The 24,622-nt window shown below is 39.7% G+C and overlaps 1 protein-coding gene across 1 annotated transcript; it reads right to left on the bottom strand.

Moving 5' to 3' along the window:
• Positions 1-21,925: 21,925 nt before the first annotated feature.
• On the bottom strand, positions 21,926-22,902 carry foxb1a (forkhead box B1a). The gene has a single exon (XM_007907525.2). The coding sequence runs from the start codon at positions 22,879-22,881 to the stop codon at positions 21,934-21,936; it is 948 nt and encodes a 315-aa protein (XP_007905716.1). The 5' UTR covers positions 22,882-22,902; the 3' UTR covers positions 21,926-21,933.
• Between the last annotated feature and the right edge of the window lie 1,720 nt (positions 22,903-24,622).

The raw sequence follows: 24,622 nt of genomic DNA, 5'->3' as shown, positions 1-24,622 counted from the left end.
CTTTTTTTTAACACATGTTGATGTGTTCTGCTTTGGTGTCTGCACTGCAAATAAAATAATAGCAAATATTCCTTGCATTTGATATAGTGCCTTATCATGTCAAGTCTCAAGGAGCAGAAGTATACTGTAAAGTGTAGTGACTGCGTATTTGGTAGGTGAACAAAGAAGTCAATTTGCCCACAGCTATGTCTCACACACAACCGTGAAGGTTATTCCTGTTCGGAAAGCCTCCAATGAATTTGTTTTGAAACTTAGAAAGACCATCTTGCCTATCACGCCTGTGCTGACAGAGAGAACTGTCCATTAAGTCCCATTCCCCTGCTTTTTCCAATCACCCTTTTGTATGGCTCATTCTTCTTATAAGTTAATATAGGTTCTACCTGCTTCAATCATAGTTCCAAGTAGGGTATTCCATGTCATAACAAACTTGTGTGTGTGAAACAATTCTCCTCACTTTCTCCCTTTGCTCTTTTGGTAATGACTCTGGTTACTGACTCACCACGCTTTGTTCCTATCCCATAGTTCTTTCTGTTCACAGAAGTGTCCGTATAGAAGAAACAACCCTCTCATTTTTATAGCTCCTTATCACATCAAAACGTCTCAAACACTTCACAAGTAATTGTTGTCAAGTGTAGTGACTGTTTCTTGCCGGCAATCCCAGCAGTTAATTGTACACATCAAAATCCTCCAAAAAACAGACATGAGGTGAATCATAATTAATCTGGAGGATTGCTCGCCATGACACTGGGAGAAGCTCCCTTCTGTTTTTTGAGTAGCGTCATGGGATCTTTAACCTCGTGAACAGACGTATTATGTAGGTGAGATGAAGAGAGTAAATGGATCATTTAATAGGCAGCTGACACAGGTGCACAGACACTGACAGTGATTGTAATTAAAACAGCAGATGAAGACTGTCAAAGGGCAAAACAACTACAAGTTTATTCTGATTCCAGTGCCTGAAAATTACACTTTCCTACGTAGGAAGTAAAGAAAAAATAGGTTTGTGGACTTTAAGCGCTTTAAAAAGAGAATAAGAATGGGTCTGTGTTCCTCTATGGATCCCAGGGGCAGCAGAATCATTATTTCACATGATGTAGAACGTAGATCCCCAGGGAAAGTCAGAGACACGTTGTACATTTCAAGTCCCATCTGGTATTGAAATGAACACGACATCAGCTTCATAAGTGTCTGATGTATGATGACGTTTTCCATGTTTTAATTGGTATTAAGGTCTTTTAACTTAATTTTTGTGTGAAAGAAATGAAAAGTGCCTCATCCCCAATTATTTGCCTTTCATATTATTGCTTTGTAAACACTTTGCTCTTGGAGCACCAAATGAAAATAATTCTATTAACACTGCCTGAAAGAAGAGATATTATTATTATACTCGGTTTTTCCTTATTTTGATTAAGTTCATGATTAGACAGAGACCAATGCCCTCTTATAACATTCATCAACTCTTACAATATTCAACATTATTATCTGTTTATTTCATAACTCGTCATACTCAAATCTCCAATAAGCATCCACTACGACAGTTTTTGTATGTGCACATGTTGTTTGAAAAAGTCCTTCATGAAAGAATGTTTGACAAGCCCTTTACATCTGGGTGAGATCAACAGTCAGCAGAAGAGCAAAGCATAATTTTGATACAATTGGTGTTATCACTTCATCTATTTGTAAACCACTGAGAAAAAGGTTCAGCATTATTGTAATTTGACACCTTCAAATAGAATAATTTACTGTTTCAGTGACTTCATCAGAGATGTGCGAGGTTTAAAAGAGAATCAAATTTGAGTGCTCCATCTGAAATTGATTCAATTTACGTTTGTTTCATTCAACTCAGTTATTGTAGATTATTGCTCTGTTACCTGTTTCAGTTAGATTTGGAGGCTCTTTTCAGTCAGTTACAGTAATAAATTTCTCATTTGTTTATATTGTGCCTTTCAAGTTGAGAGAGCTTCACAAAGCTGACTGGGCACCTGGGCTTGGTGGGGGCAAGAGGATCAAAGAGAGGTTGAAGAGATGGGCTTAAAAGTCGGGAGAGAGGGTGTGGTGAGGGACTCTGGGATGGAGTTCCAACGAATGGGGTCAGAATGGCTGAAAGCTCGCGCACCGAAGGTAGGTCAGGTGAGGCCATGAAGTAGAATGGTGTTAATTGTGCAGAGGGAGGGTCGAATTACGATAATGACACTCCGCTCTGTTTGGGTTGTTAAACTAGGTGAGAAGTGAATATTACAGTGTTGCTCAAAGGAAGCTGTTCCTTTCCTGAGTATTTAATTATTTGCATTCCTGGCCCCTGGAAACACATGTCAGACACAGTCAAGCATCATACTACAGTACTATTAATTCCACATTGACAAGAAAGCTTTTTTAAGAAAATAGCACTTTTTCCACACTGTACCTTATAACAAACATGATTATTCAAGGGGTATTTTAATTGGATATTATATTGATATGGTGACGTCAAACCTGGTTATGCAGAAAATAGCAAATTGATATTGTAAAGAACTTAACAAATGTAAAGGTCTCTGCGTAGCTATGTTCCTTTTGAGACAGAGTGCCTCTCGACTTCATCGGAACTAGGTAGTGGGTCCTTCAGATTGTTTAGCTTTCAATTTGTGCTGAGCACACAGAAATTCAGCATCTATTCCCTATACATTTGCCTATGTTAGTGCACATTTCAGAAGCCTAATCTGTCCAAATGTTTGACTGTACTTAATTGAGCATAAAATTGTAGAGAAGTGGTATGAAATTGATTGACAAAACAGTGACTGGTTTCCGTTGAGTTTCTAATGCCTGTTAATACCCTATCATTACAGCATCAGCTGTTTATTATGCAGGAATGGTACTTGGGTGAGAGAAATAGACCATTATTTATATTGTGATGGCCCCAGTGAAATCATTCCACAGATAAACACAAAACAAGGGAAAATTGCAACAAAAGTAAGAATTCCAATGTCAGCAGTATTATGCTATTATAGGCAATTTCAAGAACCATACAATGTGTTATTTTCCCCTCTTGTGCAAACATTGAATTAATAGAGAAATTGTGCAATTGTTACAAGCTGAGAAACAATCTACAAACGCTCTGGAGCATGCTGGTTTGTTGGAGTCAAAAGAGTCTTCTTGAAGTGTGTGTATGCGTGTGTGGAACCAGCATTACTTGGAAATGTTAAAACGACATCCTGCACTTAGTAAGGAACATTACAAGAACAGTCCATTTACCTCATTCAATAAATAGTTATCAATAGGAAATGATATGTTGAGTATGATGTTTTAGTATTTGATTATTTCTATTCGTGTTTCGAATATTATTTTTTTGAGATATGAGGAATGACTAAATAACCAAGTATTCTTCAGCCTTGGAAAAAGATATCTCAGAGATGTATGTGTGGTTGCATGTACAGAATGCTCAGTGAGTTTTGGTTTGTTCTTTTCATTGTTTGAGTAATCCTGGAAGCAAAACCAAATACCACCACCTTTGTGTCTGTATTAAGGGGAATGGAAGATCACTTAACTGTCCTCTCAGAGTTGTTGAGGTTGTGATCATTCTAGCACTGAGGACCTTTGATTTTCCTTTACACCACAATTTCTTGGCTCTCGAGAGTTAAAATAAACAGTTTCTATTTTACACAATAATAGGACAGAAATTGCACCAAATGAATCATTGGAACGGATCTTAAATAAGATTGTAATTCAGCTTTGGATGAAGACCCTTCGGCTCATTGGAACTCATCTTTCCAGAGTACCTACTCTACTGTTCTCCCATCACAATAGCATCTTGAAACAGATTGGGTGCAAGAGCAAATGTTTGGAATGGAATTAGCAGATCATTTGAAAATAGCAATTTGGAAAGGACGGACCAGAATTCTGCCACAACTGCACCGAATTTAAGAAATAACAGGAAGGGCTAGTACCTCAATCCCCTGGGAACATTTTATGTAAAGATCACAGAAAATAAAACAGTTTTTTTTTCTCCTGCACAAACAATCATCATTTTGTGCTTTTCGTCAAATTCCAAACCTGTTAAATTCCCTGCATAAATGTTCAATCGAAAACTGTTTAAAGAAGATAAATTAAATAAATGGCTTTCTATCACATGTATCTGTGTACAAGCTATGGGACACGTTCATGTTATTCCATGATCTCTCATCTACATAATTTATTCAACTTCAGGGACTGAGACTAGTTGTCTATATTCCCTTGGAACCTACTACTACACTCATAGCTTTGAAAACATTATATTTTAATCATTTGCCACAGAGCTTGCTTGATTTCAAGCCCCATGACTCATTGGGACTATAAATATTTTAAAAAATATATAAACAAATGTTAACATCACAGTCTTACTGGTAAGCAACCAAAGAGGACATGTTACCTGTCTCACTGCTGATTCAGGAAACTGCAAACTGCTGCTAAATGTACAGTGGAACTTAAGTGAGGAGTAGGGAGTGAAAGCAGAGTGGGAAGCCGGGACACATTCACTTATCAGCGAAGTTGTGATTTACACACTCTAATTCTATATTATGAAATATTTATAATTCCAACATTTTGCAGACCTAAAAAGGTTAACTCACTCCACGACCAATTACTCAACTGGAATCACAATATCGCAAGATTGGTTTAGATGAAAAAGGAACTTTGGCCCATCTGATATTATCCTTAACAGAATATCCACCCTTTGAACGTGAGGGAACAACCTTGAAAGCATTAGTTCAGGTCTTTGCGACGTAGGGAGGCTACGTTGGCCCTCCCATCACAAGCTTTTTTTTAAATGAGTCCCAGTGCCTTGGCCTTAACCACCCTTCCAGTTGTTAAGGACTTCCTGGTAAAGAAAAACTTCTTGAGGTCTGTCCTGAAATTGCCCTTTGCAACTCTAAATCTCTGTTCTCTCATTCTACTGTTTTGTTTACTTTTTCAATCACATTTTAGATTTTATACACCACTAGAAGGTCCCCTCTGAGACCTAATTTCTCAAGACAGAATAACCCTAGTTTGTCTAATTGTTGCTCATAACTCATTGCTCTAATACTGGGGATATTGTGGAGTCCTGTAGCTCAGTGGTTAGAGCACTCACCTTGTAAGCAAGAGACCTGGATTTGATTCCCGGCAGGGTGAAATCTTAGACAAGTTTGCTAACTACTTGCCTGATGATAATCCCTCAAGAAAAAAATAATAATAATAATTTGGTTACTCAATCCATGACTGTTTGTGGGATATTGCTGTGGGCAATTGGCTGCTGCATTTTATTATAATAAATATTAATATAAGAATAATAATATACTACATCCTTGGGATGTCCTCCCGACATGAAAGGCGCTATACAAATGTAATGTTCTTGTTACACACAAATATACAGTATACTTTACAGTATATTCTGTAAAGAGCTTTGAGATGTCTCGAAGATGTGACAAGAGCTACATCAAATGCAAGGATTATTATTATCCTCATTCCTCTTCTCTGCACTGCCTCTAGGGCATAGGTAGTTCTTCTTATGACATCTGAACTAATGCTTTGATGGCTCTACCCTCAGTATGTCAGGGAAATTTTCATGATGGTCACAAAATATCTCTGGTAAAGTGATGATGAGAATTAAAGCGATTGCTGCGTTTGGAATGGTACTTGTTCAAGTCACACAAATGTAATCAAACCAACTTAGAGATTTGTCTCCGATTGTCTCTGATAACAACTGTAATCTAGATCTTCAGCTGGACAAATGCCTGTATTTTGTTCTATTGTTTCCTAAATAGAATGCAGTCAGTGTTTGTTATATCAACTTCACAAGTTTTACGCTGCTTACAGTCAGGGGAAATATTGATCCCTGCTTTTTACAGACTGGTTACTTAACTATTATAGTTCAATGTCCAAGTTAATTCTACATTCAAGATGTGGTTGGTCGGTAAACAAGTGAGGATATTCTCAGTGCAAATATATTGAAGCCTAGTATGATCAGTCTACAGTGCAAAGAGAATGGGTGTAAGTACAGAGATAACACTACAATGAAGACTGGTTCTTCCTTTGAAGAATTCCAAATAGGTCCTGCAAGATTGTAATATTTTAAGCCACATTTGATGAGGTGAACATTCATATTTTTTAGTCCACCTCTCATTATGGTCAATGATGTATTCAGTAGCTTACATTCACATTTTTATTGTTAACATGTCAAACCTGGAGGCCGTGGCACAATATTAATCAGCCACTGTTTCAAATTTCTCACTGAACGTTAAGTGACTGCATATTTAAGAGATAATGGATTACTTGCTGGATTGTATTGGAGCGTAGAGGATAGATGGGGCAGATGATGAATGAGATGGTCAATGGTGTTTTATGTTAGTAGGTTCTTGAGTTTACGTAGGGGGAGTTGGATATAAAGGATAATTGTCAATACTGTGAAATGTATAATTCGGTCTGTGTGTCTCTTCCCAATGCGCAGAGTAATCCCGCCTGGTATATTTGCTATTGTGCCAGTTCCTTCTCCTGCAAACTATTCCCAGTCACACTGCAGCATTTCACCCCACCCAAAATCAAAACTCTGGAAGTGCACCAATCTATTAATGGCAATGCTCCAATTTCTGTGGGTCTGAAAAAAAATTTAAGAACCTTTTTTTATTTTTCACTATCGTTCCTTTCAGCTTCTTTGATGAGGAGGAGTTGAAGTGAATAAAATGTTCTATACATGGATGGCTGTTGGTTGTGAAAGTCTCTTCTGAAGCTGCTTTGCTCCAGCCGGCTAAATAATGCAAGGAGGAAGGAACCTGGGGTCAAACATTTCAGTCAACAGAAGAATTGATCCGGGAACCAAGGCCCAAATTACTTATGTGTCACTGCTAAAGAATATTTAGCAAAAGGAGTGCTTGTTTTGTTCTGATTATGACCCCTTCACCTTGTAAAGTTTCCTCATTGGTTTTTGACAGAAGGGAAAATGTTATTGCTGTCGGAATTCGCATTAAATATTTATCTAAAAATGTGATGCACGTCTAAATATTTGTTGTGGAAATGAGTTTCAAAAAGAGTTGCAGATATTGTGCCCACGAAAGGGCTTTAAAGGCAACTTCTGAGTAGTTTTAAAAAAAGTCTTCACTATTTATGCAATTCATCCTGTTGCAAGCAATAACCAGTATTTCCATCAAAAAAGTATCTGTGGAACTCAGTCCTAAATGTCACAGTTGGTTTGTCAAGAATGCAAAAGAGATGCATTGCCCACTGGTAAAGCACATTATAATTGTTTAAGTAGGCCCCACAAGTCATGCATTTCAATTATTTGTTCAAAGCAGCCTACAATTAAGAGTGGCAAACAAGCCTTTTGAATGTGATGTCAGACAATTAAAACATTTCAGGAGTAAATTAGCAGAATCACTGCTGAATTAGCAGTGTGAATACACAAGGCCCCTTCTTTATCTGCTTTTCCTTTCACTGATACTGACAAGGGGTTTGAAGCTGAGCCGATCTCACCAGAGGAAAATTGAATCTGCCTAATCTTCTACTTGTACATTTGAATGTCTTTTGGTCCTTGAGAGATCATCCTTGTTTCTCCATAATGGCCCAGGTGCAAAAATTTACCCATGTCTAACTTGTTCTCGAAGGGGAGCCGTAAATCACTTTAAGCACTAGCCCTTTGAAGATGCATGCCTATTTTCACTTGTGATTTGTGGCACTCGGGCAATTTTACAGCCCTATGGACAACATGCTAACAGACAAGGTGTGGGAATCAGTGATGCGTTGACCACTGATGGGGTCTGCTACTGGTGGAATTATGTCTGCTGCAGCCACTGATCACAGCTGCTCCCTGAGGACAGCCCATGGAAATTTTTGCTTTGGGAGACCGATGGATACAGTTTTCTGCATTGAGGTACTGATCCCCACTGGTATTTTGAAAAGCTGCTGCAGCAACTAATATTCAAAGCATTTTATGTCCTATATTTAAACACCAGGATCACATGTTCACCAGTTTTAATTGTTTTTTCAATTCAACAGAAAGATTTTTTTAAAAAAGTGCATTTTGACTCAAAGGGCATTTATCCACTTTATTTGCAAATCTTCAAGAATCAAGTTTATCCATGGAATAGGCAGGAATAGCTTGTTTCCAAACTGTCTCTAAATTAATTGATGGATAACAACAACAACAACAACAAGATTCCATTTATAGAGCGCCTTTCACGTCAGGAGGACGTCCCAAGGCGCTGCACAGTTGGGTCATGACCCGAGCAGGGGGGAAATGGTCAGGGTGAGGGGAGGGAAGGGAGGGAGAGAGGAGGGGAGAAATGGTCAGGGTGAGGGGAGGGAAGGGAGGGAGCGAGGAGGAGGAAGAGAGTCGAGAGGGGAGCTGAAGGCACGGTCAAAGAGAAAGGTTTTGAGACCGGCCTTGAAGGAGGAAAGGGAGGAAGCAAGGCGAAGGCACTGGGGGATGGAGTTCCAGAGCCTCGGGGCTGAGAGGCTGAAGGCCCGACCACCGATAGTAGGGCGGTTGGGGCGGGGGACGTGGAGCAGACCGGAGCCAGAGGAACGGAGGGTACGGGCAGGTAGGTAGGGGGATAGTAGGTTGGAGAGGTAGGAGGGAGCAAGGCCGTGAATGGCCTTGTAGGTGAGGATGAGGATCTTGAAATCAATCCTCTGGGGGATGGGGAGCCAGTGGATAATTGCTCAAATGATGATGTTTCAAATTGCCTTTATTTTGTTGAACTCTTAATTTCTGTTAATTGGCAATTCAATGATGAAACCTCCCCTGAATAGCTAATAGGCCCTCAGTTCAATGTCTCATTGGGAAAGATGGCATCTCCGACACTACATCTCTACACTTGGTTGATGGTTGGCAAATGATGTTTAATGTAGGTAAAATGCACATTAGAAATAAAAATGGGAGAGGCATCTGCTTTGTGTATTGGATAGAACATGCATTGAGAATGTTGAATCGCAGGCATAAATAAAAGGAATCCAATACCAGGAATCATTGCTCAATCGGTTACCTTCATGCCCCATGATCATGCTTAAGCTGTACTGTGCTCCAGTCAAGCCTCATTTGGAGCACTGTGTATGCTTTAAACTTGACCACTGGGTAGGTGTAATGAATCTTTGAGATGCTGTACATTATTACATTGCTTTGAAACAACAAGCTAAGTTTCTACACCATATTGTGATTTGTAATGGATTTGATGTTCCATAGAAAGCATATTTACATTCAGTGAAATGTTGGAGAGAGAAACAGTTTAGATTAAACAAAACTAGTGAGACTTTCTGTACTTTTCCTTTCGTTGTTTGCTTTCCATTTTCTGCCCATCACTACCATGAAGTGCCATATTCGTTAACACAGACTAGGTATTTCATTCACAGTTGTGGATGCAGTAAATTTGAACAACTTCAAGAAATATCTTGATAGATTTCTAAGCTAAATACCATTCATAGCTGAGTTATAAGCTCCATATGATCCCTGTATAACATTCCGAAGTATTTTAATCCCTGACTTGTCTGAAAACAGTTCAAATTTATCATCTGAAGAAATGCCAATGTGGGAACACCTTCGCCACAACATCTACATTGATTTAAAGAGTCTCAGGAAAAACAAGGAAGGGAAATAAATACTGGCCCACACCTCAAGACGAACCATAGAAATTGCCAGCACAGAAGAAGGTCATTTGGTGCATCATATCTATGCTGTGCTCTTTTAAAGAGCAATCCTTTCAGTCAATTTACCTGCCCTTTCCCCATAACCCTGTAGTTTACTCTGAATTTGTTTTGCAGTGTCTAACAAAAGGGATGCAGAAAAGCATCAGCTGGGTACTTATCCCTCTGAGAGCAGAAGGTTGGAGACAGGCTATGTTGGTGGATTCATTCACAAGTGCAAAATATATCCTGAGTGAAGGTCATCCCACAAACTCATTTGGATTTAAAAGTTCACTTAAAAACACCATTTTCATATTGAAGAAAAAGTGGAGCATTCCAAATTTGTATCATTTAAATGCAGTAGCTCAAAACAATTTAATGGCTCCAATTGCTAAACAAAACCAAACCAACAGCTGCTGTGTAAACCTGATTTAGCCTCCTAATTCAGTGAATGCCCATTTATTATACTAATCTTCAGCCTGGTATCTATTAAAAGGAAACAATATTCTCAATTACTGCATGTGTCAGTTGGATATCTATAGTTTCAAGCATGCGGTAATTGTTCAAATCCGTTTAGTATGCTCCTGAATCACTGGCTTCACATTCTGGTTGTAATTTAGATTGTTATTTACACTTGTCAGGGGGTTTCCTAAATCACCCAGCAATTTCCTCCTCAATTGTATGACAATTAGACATGGGTGGAAGCTGAGTGACATTCATACCTCCACAGTTGTGGTCGGAGCTGTTTATGGCCAGTGGACCAGCATTGCTTTCTTCTGCTCCCAGCTGTCAACACTTCACTTCATCCTTAGGGCACAGGGCACTGGGAGATCATATACACACCTGTTTCCAAACCACAAATGGTGGCCAACTTCGAGCAAAGGAACAAATACGATTTCAGAATAAAAGCTCCCGCAATACGTCAGTTATTTTTTTTCTTAAAAGCAGTTTTGCAACTGAAAACACTTTTTGTAGGTTTTCATTAGGAAAAGGAGGCATTGGTTTGAAGTGTTGTTTACCATTCATCCATGTTAGTGTTCTAATTCTAATGCATTTGCCATCTTTGCTGATAATTAGAGCTTTGAAGTGGAGTACAAGTGTGAAATTTATTGTTCTGTAAAGATGCAAGTGCTGAACAGGCAATTAAACAGACTTTTAGGGCACTGTTTGATGGCTTTCAAAAAAGGATTGCACACTTCTGCAAGACGTCTTTGAGCATTCTCAAATTTGGTAGCAGTAGAAAGTTATCATGGTAAATTTAAATACTGGCAAAAACATAACTGGCTCACTTAAAAAAAAGACTCAGAAGTATTAGAAGTTCAATAAACTAGAAATGAAATAACAAATTTGCAATAATCCTCGCATTTGATAGTGTGCCTTTCACGTTGGGAGGACATCTCAAGTGCTTCACAGAATTTACTGTAAAGTGTGGTGACTGTGTTGTATGCAAACACAGCAACCAATTTGCACACCCCAATGTCACACAAACAACAACAAATTGCATTTATTTAGCACCTATATCAAGTCAGGAGGACGTCTCAAGGAACTGGAGTACAGCCAAGAAGTGAATGACCAATTTTAACTGGGGAATTGTCGGCCAGGAAACCTTTTTGTATAATACTATGAGATGCTTAACATCCACCTGAACAGGCATAGGTGACCTTGATTTATGTCGCACCTGAAGAATGGCACCTCCAACAAAGCAGCATTCCCCAGCAATTCATTGGGAGTATCAAGTAATACCATAATAATAATAATAATCCTTGCATTTGATATAGCGCTTTTCACGTCGGGAGGACGTCCCAAAGCGCTTCACAGAACACACTGTAAAGTGAATTGACTGTATATTTGTGGGCAACATAAGTTTAAAATTACAACATGGGGTTTGAAACCATAATCTTCTGACTCAGTAAGAATGATACCAACTGAGCCAGGCTGATATATTCTGTCCCCCAGTCTATTTAATCACTCAGCAATTTAATCTAAACAAAATAACGTAAAATGTTCCACCAAAACAACTTTTTTTGCACCAAAGTGATTAAACTGCCAAAATTGCTGCTGCTTGTTTCTAAGTGGAGGTTGGCAGCAAATTGACCGTATCAGCATTAAAAATCTGGGTAATTGGTGAACATTTTTATGCTTGGATCAGGATTTTAATGCTTTATTTATCCTGTCGTTTATAAAACCGGAGTGCTTCCAATTTGTAGTGCCTTCAGTTTCAAATTGACAGTTTTTTAAAAAAAAACGGACAACCCACAAAGTGGATTTTCCCAGAACTTCAATATCTGGCTCTCTACAGAGCAGTAAGAATAACCACCCAAGAATTAACTTTGGGTGGAACCAGGGCAGAGATAGGAGGATCCCTGACCCACACTGGGAAACACTATAAAACTGAGGTTAAAGTAAAATTTATTCTGAAGGATCAAAATTTCTATTTTTTTGAAGTTTGGTGGCAACTGTGCACAGCAAAACATCTGCCTGAACAATTGTTTTTAATTATTTTTGATCTCTATTATAATAATCATTGCAGTTCAGAGAGCACCTTTCATGTCAGAAGGACATCTCAAAAAGCTCTAGAGGATTTACTGTAATTTGTAATAACTGTGAATTTTGGAGGCCAATGTGCAGTCTTTTTGCACACAGTAATGTCCCACAAACAGCCATGAGGTTCCATGGATCTACTCAAAGCCATTATAATAATAATGATAATCCTTGCATTTGATATAGCGCTTTTCACGTCAGGAGGACGTCCCAAAGCGCTTCACAGAATATACTGTAAAGTGAATTGACTGTATATTTGAGGGCGAACGCGGCAGCCAATTGCACACAGCAATGTCCCACAAACAGTCGTGGATTGAAAATGACCAACTTATTATGTTTTGTTTTTTTGGAGGGATTATTATTATAAATGAAAATAAGTTTTAAAAAGTTTTAGATAAATCTGCTCATACCAGATAAAATTTGACTGTAGCATTGGGTTGAAACATTAAAAGTTTTTTGGACTTTTATCCTAGAAGGAATCTTGGAAGTCTAAGTTTTCATAGTTCTGTTGACTCCTCCTGAATACAATTTAAACGATCAATCTTTCTGAATAATTTACATATTGTGTAAATATCATGTCATAAAGACGCTGGTGAGGGTATCATAAAGTGTCTTAGATGCAGGAATCTGTAAATCTACTGTAGTTGAGTGAGACTGCAGGGCATGACAGGGTATTCTGTATAGTTCCAGGGGCAGATCCTGGATGGTAAATGGGTTGATATATTTCACAAACTGCTTTGACAGCATGATCATTCCTGCTTCAAACTTGATGTGTAAACATTTCCTCTTGGCAGGAATTCAACAGCTCCAAAAAAGTAATACTTTACTGAAAGAGAGGAGAATCTTTCAGATCAAGGTTGTAACTATTCGTCCTAAAATATTAAAAATGCTTCAACTATAGCAAAATGTTTTTACTAATGCTACTAATGTCATTTATTTTTCTAAAATAATAAATTCAGCATCACATAAATAATAAGCATTATACCATTGTATTGAACGTTGTCATGCACTGTATGGCTTCCTTGGAATAATGAGATACAAGGATTTATTTTTCCTGTAAGTACTGAAAGTGATCCCAATAGTAGCGTGGAGGGTTTTCTGACAAAGATATGGTATTTATACATAATAGTGATATAAATCACTTTAAGAGCATCTATTCATATAGGGGTAAGTATTGGGAGCCTTATTCTGGTTTGAGTTCTCTGTCACTCCTGGAAAATAAGATAATGTTCATCCGTTGCAAATACTATTTTTTCATGGATTAAGGGGAAAGCGTTTAGTCAATTTATAGGGGTCACCTTGAGAGTCTTTGTTTACCTTGTTAACAATATGCTTCAAGTTAAATTTGCTGGCTGATTTGGGGGTAAAAGTGGATATTTCCAATGGTGTATTTTTGACAGGATCTCACAATGGATGTTGTGCCTTCAAACCCTTAATGGAAGGCCAATTCACCACATGCACACCAAAGTGTTTACACTATGCTCACACTATGCGGGTTTACTATTCATGCTGTGATATGTATATCTGAGTTCAGATAACTGCACTGAATGTCACAAAATCGCACTTGTAATAGTACACAAATAGGATGTGATAGATATGTTAAACACACGTGTGATACACACCACTAAACTGTGGAATCTCCTTTTGTGCTGATTAACTTCCTCTCGTGTTAGCTCTAGTTTTCTAAAGCGCAACCATCCAGATTTGTATAATATTTGCTAACACTTCAAGTCGACTGCAGGAAGATGGTACTACAGTATACAGAAGAACCAACCAGGAGGAGTTTCACTTTCAGCAGTGTTGAAGATTAGTCAGGTTTAAAGGCAAAAGCAAAGATTCTGACAGTGGGGTTTTTTTTTTTGGGGGGGGGGGGGATTTTGTCAATGGAATTAGGTAACTAGTGCAATTCGCTGTATCTGGGAAAGTTCAACGTTTGAATTTATCGCACAAGATCTCAGCTCCTCAGCAAAAGGACGTGGTGTCACTCAGCCATAGCGAAGTGCACAAGTCAGCCATATGCAGTTACTGCATTTTAATTACATCTAACAAAAATCTACGAGGAATGGTTCCCCCCCTCCTCTCTTTTTCTCTCTCCAGCTACATGTTTGATAACGGTTATCACGGGGGGATGATAGGTTATTGTGTCTGTTTTCATTCATCCTGCCGAGTCAGCGGTTCTGTCAAGGCACTGCAGGGGTTAGCGATGGAGCGCGTTCAGCACTCAAAGGCATATAATGAGCAGCGTTGGTAAATAATACGAAATCCCAATGAAAAGGAGGGCTGCCTGGTTTTCAAGTAGGTTTTGTCATACTTTTTTTTTTGCAATTCGTACAAGCTCTACGCTTGTGAAATTGAGAGAGCTTGTGTATGTGCACTTTATCAAAATAAATCCTATTAGATTCTGGAAGATTATCTGTGCATTTACTGTGTGTGTACTTTATCCACGTAACCTCTCCCTGGGGGGAGAACTGCAGTGTTGATCTAACGCCGGGGTTATTGCCAAACTCTGCAAAAGATGACTGAAAACCGTGCTTTATTTGATTAAAAGTGACTGTTTGCTGGGGAGAAAAAAAAAACTACAACATTTACAGCATAACATTAAACTCGAGCCCGAAATTCGCGGCTGAGATTAAAAATGCAAATGACAACTTGGATTATTTTGCTTCTTTTTTTAAAAAAAAACCTATTTAAATCGGAGCATTAGATGTTTTTTTATGGGTGGGGATCGAGAGGGGGAGAGAAACGGGCTGCTAAACAAATGAATGAATAAATAAATACATAAATCACAACATCTCCACAAGGCAAGGAGTGAAAAAGATCATATGGTTGTTTAGATTTTCTTTACCACAACAGCTTAGCAGCCCGCTTCAAATAGGGACATTTTTACGTTGATACCACTTGTCACTTAGCAACCCCTATGAAAGCACTTATATGCATTGATTACAAACAATTGTCTTTACTCGGTGCAAGTGTTAACTGAAGCAGACCCCAATGGTTGACCGCTAGTCTTTAGAAGCAATCTTTGTTTGCAATCGCCCTTTAAAGGCATCAGATGGGAAAATTAAAGCTGCCGGTGTATGATAATAAATCTGTTATTGGCTCCAGTACTTTAGCCAGTGGCAGCCAATTTGGCAGAACCCAACCCACTTCTTACAGTGATCTTGACATATTAATCTGGTACCCAGAAGCCTGCAGACTGGGTCCTCCTTTACTATATGTTATCTGCTTAGACTAATATTGCAATTGCCACCCACTGACATAATTTGTTTCACAGTCACAGCCTTGCAGCATGAATCAAGTGTTGACATTCTAATTTCATGCACACATGGGTGTTTGGCTGAGCTGGGGATAATTTCTAAGTAATACAGTCAATACAGTATAGCACACTAAACAATGTTTCCTTTGTTTATTTGCACATTTCTTTATTAGCGTTTAGCTTTCTGCTAACCAAGTTGCGTTTTTATATCAATAGTTTATATATATATATATTTATATTTAAAAAAACCCGCAGTGATATTCATTTGTTCACTCTTGTGTTTTCAGACACGCTTTGAAATCCCGATCGTGAGTTGCTATCGAGTTGTTGTCACTTTTTTAAAAGTTAGTTGCGTGAGAAGTCTCTTTGTGAACGCATCCCATTCACTCGAGGGCTGTGGTCATCGCAATCAATTTAAGCCAATTTGACAGAAGCTCCAATTCCCTGTCGAGCTGAAATCGTTTCGCTTTATGTTACTGGCAGGTTAAGTTGGGGGTACCTCGACCAGCCTGAGATAATAATTGCATCAGGTTAAAAAAAAAATACCCCCACAGGAGAGCTGGGCGCAGACTCCTTTGCATTCAATCTACTCTCACTGCACTTGCTCGGCTGGGTGGCCACACTGGTTTCAAAGCACAAGAGGCGTTTGCAAACTGTTAATATTTAATGCTTCTCCGAACATTTGAAAAGGGGAGAGAGAATAGGTTCGCCTGCGTTGGGGTTGCTTCTCGATGCTCGACGCAACAGGTGCGACTCATCTGCAGAAGCTTAAAAAAGGGGAGAGAGAGAGAGAGAGAAAAAAAAACAAAAGAACTTCCGAGATGTCCTGGTTCCTCCGTCCTTAATCTTGATTTGTTCACGTAGGTCAGTGTTGTAGAGAGGCGAGCTGGAAAATCACTGCATCAGCGCCTTTCCTCATTAATGCCGCTGTCCTCAGCGCCGGCAAATTGATCACCAGCTTTATTCAACTGTTGATTTTGTGAAGAATTATAGTCCCTGTTTATCGCTGCAGACCCGCCGTGGCTCAAAAGTAAATATAAAGACTTAACAATAAACATTGCGAGCATTTGTAATCGGTTGATGCATAGATTTGACATTCTCGCTCTCAGCTTCTATTGGCGTCGGGCATATTATCTCTTGATTTTTTTTTCTTAACACAAAATACTGTCGACTGTTTGCAATTGATTTGGAGGCTGAAGCATTAAGTTTCGATCTCGAAGTGACTTCACGTGGATAAATAAGGACGATTGTCTACAGACAGAATTGTGATGAACACAGTTAGTGTCTCCCACACACTCGAGGGCAGCGAATGTTGACGAAAGGTGGTCAGCAGAAATAAACTGCTATAAACTGAAATAAACTTATCATTTTAAGGACGGGTTATTGCTGTCACAGGGCCAACATTATGTCTAAAGTTGTACTTTTTTTTGCATAGTTTACGAAACGTTTCTCAAACAAAATAACACCGATACCTCCTTGAAATAAAGTACATTGAGATAGTATATTCAGTTGGTCAAGTACCAACATCTCTGATTCAGGTTCTCAACATGCAATGTGAATTGTGAGACAGTGACAAGTGGGTGATTTACTCGGACATTGTTTGACTTGCCGTCTAAAGTTATATTGTCCTGTAAAGCTATGTGTCCTGTAATGACCTTACCTTCCCAAGTCTTATATTCGCTGAAGTTATATCGGTATTTCTAACTCATAGTGATTTTCGATGACTGCTGCCAAAAATCTAAGCCCCCGATATCAGCTCTGAACCTCTTACCCCCTTTGACATTCTTCACAGTATGAACTTAAGCTGCATAATAAACGGATGGCCATTCAATCTCTTTTCCTAAGGTTAAGTTGGTTTATTATTCAGGCTTCTGCCCTTGTGTATTAGGCAAAACATAAATTATGCATACTAATTACCTTGGATGGGCTACCAGTTTAATGAATTCTTTTAATTAAACTGCAACACTGTGTTTTGCAAAGGCCGGCCAATATTTCATCGTTACTGCCCTAACCTCCCCTCCTTGCCCGTGCAACTCTGTACAGCATGCTGCCTGGTCCAGATCTAATCCATCTAAAATCTTGTGTTGGATTTGTTGCAATCCGTTTTGGCAGAAGGAGTTAATAAAGTAATCTTCACAGTAAACAGAGCTGATGGCTCTTCCATCTGGATTATGGCACACGATGATGGTTGCAGGTTAAAGATTTGATGTATAGATCTGAATTTCATTGCCCCTGAATAGTATTAAAATTTCCGGATGAGTAGTCCAACAATAAATAGATTGGACAGTCAGTGTGTATATCTTATTATTTTGCATAATAATGAGATATGGGTTTATAATGCACTGAGCCCTCCTTGCTAAACCATTAGGGTTGGTAAAATGTATTTGTTAAAAACTGCAAACAAAACTTGTCAAAGGACGTTATCTATTGATGCATGCATGCTGCTATTTACATCTTATTTTTTTTTGCACATGATTTGACAGTAAAACGAGAAATGTGTTTGAACCAGTGTGAATCGGCGAGGTGTCTTTTCCCGGTGTGCTGTTGGAATGTTTTCCTCCAAGATGTACAAATCTACAGTCTCGTGTTTTGTGGCACAAAATGTCAGTTGCACTCTGTCATTTAAAGTTGCATAACTTTTTGGATTGCAGTGACTAATCTGTTGACCAACCGATTTCTAAATCAGCGCAGAGATTGCTCTTTAAGCTTGCTTCGAGTCCATGAAACTGGTAGGAAATTAACAAGTAGATCTCTTTTTTAAAAAAAAAGAGACTTGGCGTGGTCCACAAATTGTCCTTTACTTACAAAGAATGTGCTGCGGATTATATATAAATCTTCGCACACTTACTGTATGACAACCCGCAGTTGGTTATCAGAATGATTGCAGATAACACCGTTAATAAATATGTAGCACGGTTAGCATATTAGCAAACAGATATCAATCGTAAGGCTAAAGACGTTTTCTTCTTCAAGAAGTTTTGTGTTTTGCTTATGTGTGGAAAAAAATAGTTGCATTCAACGACCAATGTCTTGATTTATACACAGCCTCCATTGAAATGTTTGAACAAAACCTTCTATAATGTTGTGGTTATAAGTGCAAAAATAGTTAATGTAAATAAAGGAAATGTGTATATAAATTGTTAATTAACCCGTCACGATTATATGACACATGTGTTGTCACATACCTTAGAATTGGCACAGCTACCGTACATTTAACAAATCATATAGAATCAATATTTGTTTCACGCGGTAGTCTATCGAACAGCGCCAGAGCTTGTTTCACGCCGAACCAAGTCTTGTTAAAGCTTTACCCCCTTGTAAGTGTCACCAGAAATCAATGTCAGAAGGACGAAATGCCTTTACTGTGTGTTTTGATCACTGTGTTATGGCAATAAAGGCAGGGATTTACTAACGTTACATTCCCCCTCCCTGTGTGAAAATTCATTCTGTTGTGTAATTTCTCTCGGAGGACCCCTTTCCTTTATAACTTGAAAGAATGAGTCAAATGCAATATTCTTGATAATGGCTTTACGTTGATAGGTAGAATGCTTGTAAATAGTCTTAACTCTCTGCTGTGTCATAACATGGTCACGTTATTAAGTACGTTTTTGTAAATCAGTGGATAACTTTCGCAACATCCAGAATTCGAAAATTCTGCGTACTTTTTAAATCCCACGATTTGGGAAGATTGAGAACAATTTCACCCAATACTGTAGGATTTCTGATCCGCGATGTGGGGGGGGGGGGGGGGGGGGAGGGGGACGTCTGCGGTCACTATTGCAACACTGTACTGCAACCAAAGGAAAGAAAGGGTTAAGATGAATTTAAATTCCAAAAGAGTTCTGGAGCCGGTCTCCTAGTACCGCGGTCAGAAATGTGTTTGTGAAAATCCAGGGTTTTGTTCCATAAAAAGGCTAAATCTACATCGGTGGCCCAGTATACGTTTGCTATTCTTTGGATTTTCTATTCAAGTGAATGAGGTTGAATGAAGTACCCGGGAACCTTTATTTGATCTACTCAATTGCATAAACTGACAGAATTCTAATATATTTGTTTAATAGACTTTCAATAGGCTTGGCTCTTCTGGGTTGCATATCTCGCTCGCACCCGTCGAAATTCACCCCGGTCGCAACACATAAACATAACTCATAAGCAGAGAAATAGTCTGATCTGGTCTGGGAAGCGTTTTGAGCTCTGGAAAGTGCGAAATGAGGAAACAGATGTTAAGCAATTGTGAATTCCAACAGTGAAGTCTGGGCTATTGTCAACTCACTGCAGGCGGTCCAAAAGCCTCTCTTTTTGAAGCTGTAATTGAAACATATTAATTAGATAATTTGTTGTTAGTTTTAAAAGAAACAAACAAGAGCCGGCCCACGCTTCCTAAAACCATCATTTTCCTACGCTTTAAAAACTTTGCGGTGGAGAATGAAGGGGACTTATGTAGGGGCTGCGTGGAAGGTTTGGGAACATGCGGTGTTTCTGCAGCGCACAGAAATAGTTCAGATGTCTCCATAGATTTTTTTTTCTCTCCAGCGAACGGATATAATGATGAGCTTTTAAGTAGGTAGTATTCTTTTGCAAAGCTTGTTGATATAATTGTGGTGAATGCTTGATGAATGGTTTCAGTTGTCCCCTGTGTGACAAGCCGGCGGCTTCATGCATTTTAATCAGCGGCTGCTGGGAAGAGCCCAGTGCGTTTTTCTTCCCTCTCTTTTCCCTGCTTCTTGTTGTGTGTGTGGGATCCGCACATTAAAAAAAAGCTCTCCTTCTCTCTCTCTCTCTCTCACACACACACACACACATGTCTTGTCTGAAAGTTCATTATCTCCCATCAAAAACAATCGGATCCTCCTTTTTCAATTTGCACAGACTGTTCTGCTGCTCCAAACTCAGTTGCCCTTTTAAGCGCAAATTTAATACCCGCGTGAGGAGAGGAGGGGGAGAAACACGATGCGGTTTATTGGACCGTTTGGAACCAGCTAAAAGCGCCCGAGAGCTTATGTGATCATTTGTGAGTTTTTAAACCAGACATCGGCTGCTGCATTATTCATTTGTTAAACAACGAGAACTGCGGCGACCTTAAATAATTATTTTTTTGATCAATGGTACAGTGTTTCTATTTATTTTTTAAAAGAAAAATAAAAGAACAGTAAAGATGACGTTTGGTGTTAGGTGGAGGTCGCCATTATTTTAGGCGACCGATAGGAAAGCACAAGTTATTTAATTTATGTCAATCCAGTAATCAGCCCCGCGATGTTTACTTAAAGACTTTGATTCCTGCAGATTTTAAAAAAAGATTTTTTTTAACAGGAACAAACTCTTTCTCACAAAGAAATCAGTTAAGAAACTGTATATATATATACACACACACACCAGACTTAGGAGGTGTTTGTGAATGTATGTCGATGACTTATTAAAATTAGAGCGATCAGCGAAACAGCTTAAAAGTTTCTAGGGTGTAAATGAAACGAGTCACCCACATATATCCGCTTACAGTCACTGCAGTAGAAGACGGGCTGTTTAATGTAAGCATGAATTAGTCACTTTCAAAAGTAACAGTAAAATAAGTCGAAAGCCACGCGTGTTCGACTTTCTTGGTGCACATGTAGCATTATTAACGACGTTTGTAATATTTATACACACACAGAGTATATATATCTAATATATACACACTCTAATGCATTTTAAACATTTTCCTATGTTTAGTATTGTGCAGGTTTATCAATTATATAATCCCTTCATAACTTGCTAGGAAGTTGAGCAGAACTCTCAATGTGCTGCTAACCCAGATATTGCTGTCAGACTATCTATGTCAGAGGCGTCATTTTGTTTAGACAACAATAACTTTGTTCACAGCAACACACACACACAGGCTTCTCTGGTAGTGTACGCATTTTTTTAATGAGAAAATATTTTTGGATCACCCACTTCATAATTTAAAGCAGACAGTTTCTCGGATAGACAGACACACATGCTGGCAACTAACAAAGCTTGCATCCATCTAGCGGGATCTCATGCTTCTGTACATCAACACAAGGGGCGAAAGTCGTTTTGTTTCCCTTTTACAGTCTTGACAAACGCTTTTGAGTTTTTCACAACACCCAGTTAAAAATTACACGACAAAAATGATCAGCATTTCATAGCTTTTTTCTTCTTCTGCGAGTCACAGGGAACTATAGAGCGGAAGCTAATGGAAAGTGCATTTATTCACACGCTGATTTTTTTTTCTTGTTTATATTATTCACATCAAACCGATTTACATTTACATTGTTTTGAAACAGATCGGAAAAGGGTCAGATCAGGTTTTACCCCCTCTCTCCCCCCCCCCCCACCACCACCACCCCACCCCCCCACCACCCCCAACCCCACCCTCCCCCTCCTCCCAAGTAACCCCCACTCTAACCTTCCAGGAAACTTTGGGAGTCAATTCCTCTCTGCCCTTCCCTCCCCTCCCCTCACCCGCCCTCCCCACCCCACCCCCTCCCCGCAAAAAAAAACACACACCTTTCTGTGTGTACGTTTGTCCATAATAAATGTCAGTGAACGGCCACCGACTGCAACGCAGCGCCAGGGTTTGTTAAAGTCTCACTCGGGATGGGGCTGGTGGCTGTCTGCGGAGAGGTTGGACTCAGAGCCGAGGGGTTGTTGGAGAGGAGAGCCGATATGGGCGCAGTTAAAGACGACAACGCGGGCACGCTGGCCAGGGTGGGTTTGATGGGCACCGGGATGGCCGGTAGAGTCTGCCCCCCGTGGCACAGGGGCTTGAGAGGGACGCCGTAAGCACTGTAATCGCCTCCGGCCACGGAGATGGGGGGGCCCGTGTCCATACTGTACATGTGAGGCCAGGCTGTACCAATAGAGCTGCCAACTGTGTTCAATTGGTTGTGCATGGGGTAGCCGCCGGGCATAGGCTGCACGGTAGAAAAAGCCAGTCCGCTGGTCATGACATTTTTGTACTCTCTGGCGATAATGTTCTCGATGGCGAAGGGGTGTTTGAAGCTGGAGCTCTGAGAGACACCCATGTTATAGGTGGGCAACTGAGGCAAGTGGGTTCCCGAGGCGGCCAAGGCGCTCAGCCTGAGCTTCGCCTGCTGTTGGAGGTACTGAGCGGCTTCTGACGGCTTACTGACGGCCAAGTGGTCGGCTTTGAGCACTTTGAATCGCTTGCGACGTCTCAGGAAGCTGCCGTTCTCGAACATGTCCCCGCAGTTGGGATGGAGAGCCCAGAAGCTGCCTTTGCCCGGCTGGTCCGGTCTGCGAGGGATCTTGATAAAACAGTCGTTGAACGAAAGGTTGTGTCTGAGAGAGTTTTGCCACCTCTGCGTGTTCTCCCTGTAGTAAGGGAAGCGATCCATGATGAACTTATAGATCTCGCTCAGAGGAAGCATCTTCTCTGGGGAGCTCTGGATGGCCATGGCAGTCAGAGAGATGTAGGAATAAGGTGGTTTTTGGTCGCTGTAAGTGTTTCTGCCTGGGCGAGGCATTGTCACAATTCAGTCTCAGCAGCAACAACAACAACAAGAACAGCAGCAGCAGCAGCACACAAAAAAATGACAACAAAAAAATCTTTCTGTTCAACCAATGTTTCAACAAACTGCAAAAAAAAAGGAGTAAATCAAAAACCTTTTCCCCCACCTCAAAGTTTGAAGAAGTTCCCAAGCAGCATTCGTTCTGCGTTTGAGAATCTGCTTTCTGTCCTGAAATCTCCAGCCGGGACCTGGTCTCCTACGAGCTTGTACTTAAGTCCACACACAAACCAGCGACGCTGTTTAAAACGAGCTGTGATCTTCACTGCAGGCAAACGAGAAATAAACCGCTTTCTCACTCAGCAGCGAACGGCGAGAGGAAATCTTCCACCTTCTTTACTCAGATTTAGCTACTGGCAGCCTCCATGTCCTCCTTGCAGCATCTGGTAGTTTTTATGTAGTGACATGTGCAAAAGGAGCCCTGTAGGGCGCTTCATTAATGTGGCACTCTGACTATCACATGACAATCGCATTTGGGGAAGGCATAATCTGGTTTCATTTACACCTATTTACATGGACACCTTTGGCCAATAGGAATCATTTACATTTCAACACAGTTAGGGGTCAAATCCGAATTGTGAAAAGACGCAGAAACCGGAATTGAAGTGTAATGGCACCCAGTAACCGCGTGTGAAGGTATGCGCTAACCTTTCTATGTGCTTTGCAGGGCGCTTATTACTGCCATCCCCACTTTACAAACGGAGCTATCGAGAGCAGTGAGCAGAAAGTTGATGTTTTGAAATGGAAATGTGGTTGAGGAGAGCTGACTGTTTATTATGTCTGGTGATGAGCTATATAATTACCTGTTGTATTAGCCTATTGATTCCGCTCATACCTAAAGAAAATATTTGATGATCAGCGTTATCTAGCGAAGGCGCTGTAAAATAAAATAAAAGCGTTTGAAGTACAACGCAAGGCAAGTCGAGCACTGTCCTATACGTGTGTGTGTGTGTGTGTGTGTGAAAACCACCCAGTTTGCAATTTGTGACATTTTATTTCGAGCATTCTATTTTGAAATGTGCCAGAAATATTTGAAGGCAACTCAGATTCCTGTATACCTCTCGCTCATTTTCGTGTGTGTGTTTATATGTATATAATATATATGATGTATATGTTATGTATCATGTATATCCTACATATATATGCAAATGAGCGAATGGTTTATAGGAATATATATATATACATTATGTATGTACATACTGTATATATTATATTATTGAGTTGGATACCGGTAACAGCAAAACAATGTGTGAAAAGTCAGTGCTGATCAGTAACTCACCAAATCGTAACTTAAACACGCTTATTTCCAGAGATTAAATAATTTCATTAATATTAAAATGACACCAGAGTCGGATCTCGCTTGGTTTAAATGCGGGCGCACGATTTTCAGTATTAACTGGGAGTACTTGAAGCAACCAATGTCGAGTTCACACCTCAGAAAAAAANTCGGAGTGAAAATAGGTTCGCACAAACTTTTTAAAACGCTTTGGGTAGAAAATTAGTCTTTAATATGCATGCAGACACAAAACTAACGGGGGGATGATCCAATGCTAGAATTGAATGCAAATAAAGATAAAGGGTAAGGTTGGGAAACCTCATAAAAACGCGCAAAAGTCAATTATATTAATATGCAAAAAACAAATGGAAATCTACTTGCTATAATAACCGTTTAGGCTTTAGCCAAACCGAGTGCCACGTT

This window comes from Callorhinchus milii, unplaced genomic scaffold (genome assembly GCF_018977255.1).
Source record: "Callorhinchus milii isolate IMCB2004 unplaced genomic scaffold, IMCB_Cmil_1.0 Scaffold26, whole genome shotgun sequence".
Classification (NCBI taxonomy): domain Eukaryota; kingdom Metazoa; phylum Chordata; class Chondrichthyes; order Chimaeriformes; family Callorhinchidae; genus Callorhinchus; species Callorhinchus milii.
Note: the sequence above shows the minus strand (reverse complement) of the source record. Positions and strands in the feature narration are given on the sequence as shown.

Bases quoted from the DNA above. Each gene is read 5' to 3' on its own strand.
- foxb1a (XM_007907525.2), bottom strand. From the start codon at position 22,881: ATGCCTCGCCCAGGCAGAAACACTTACAGCGACCAAAAACCACCTTAT.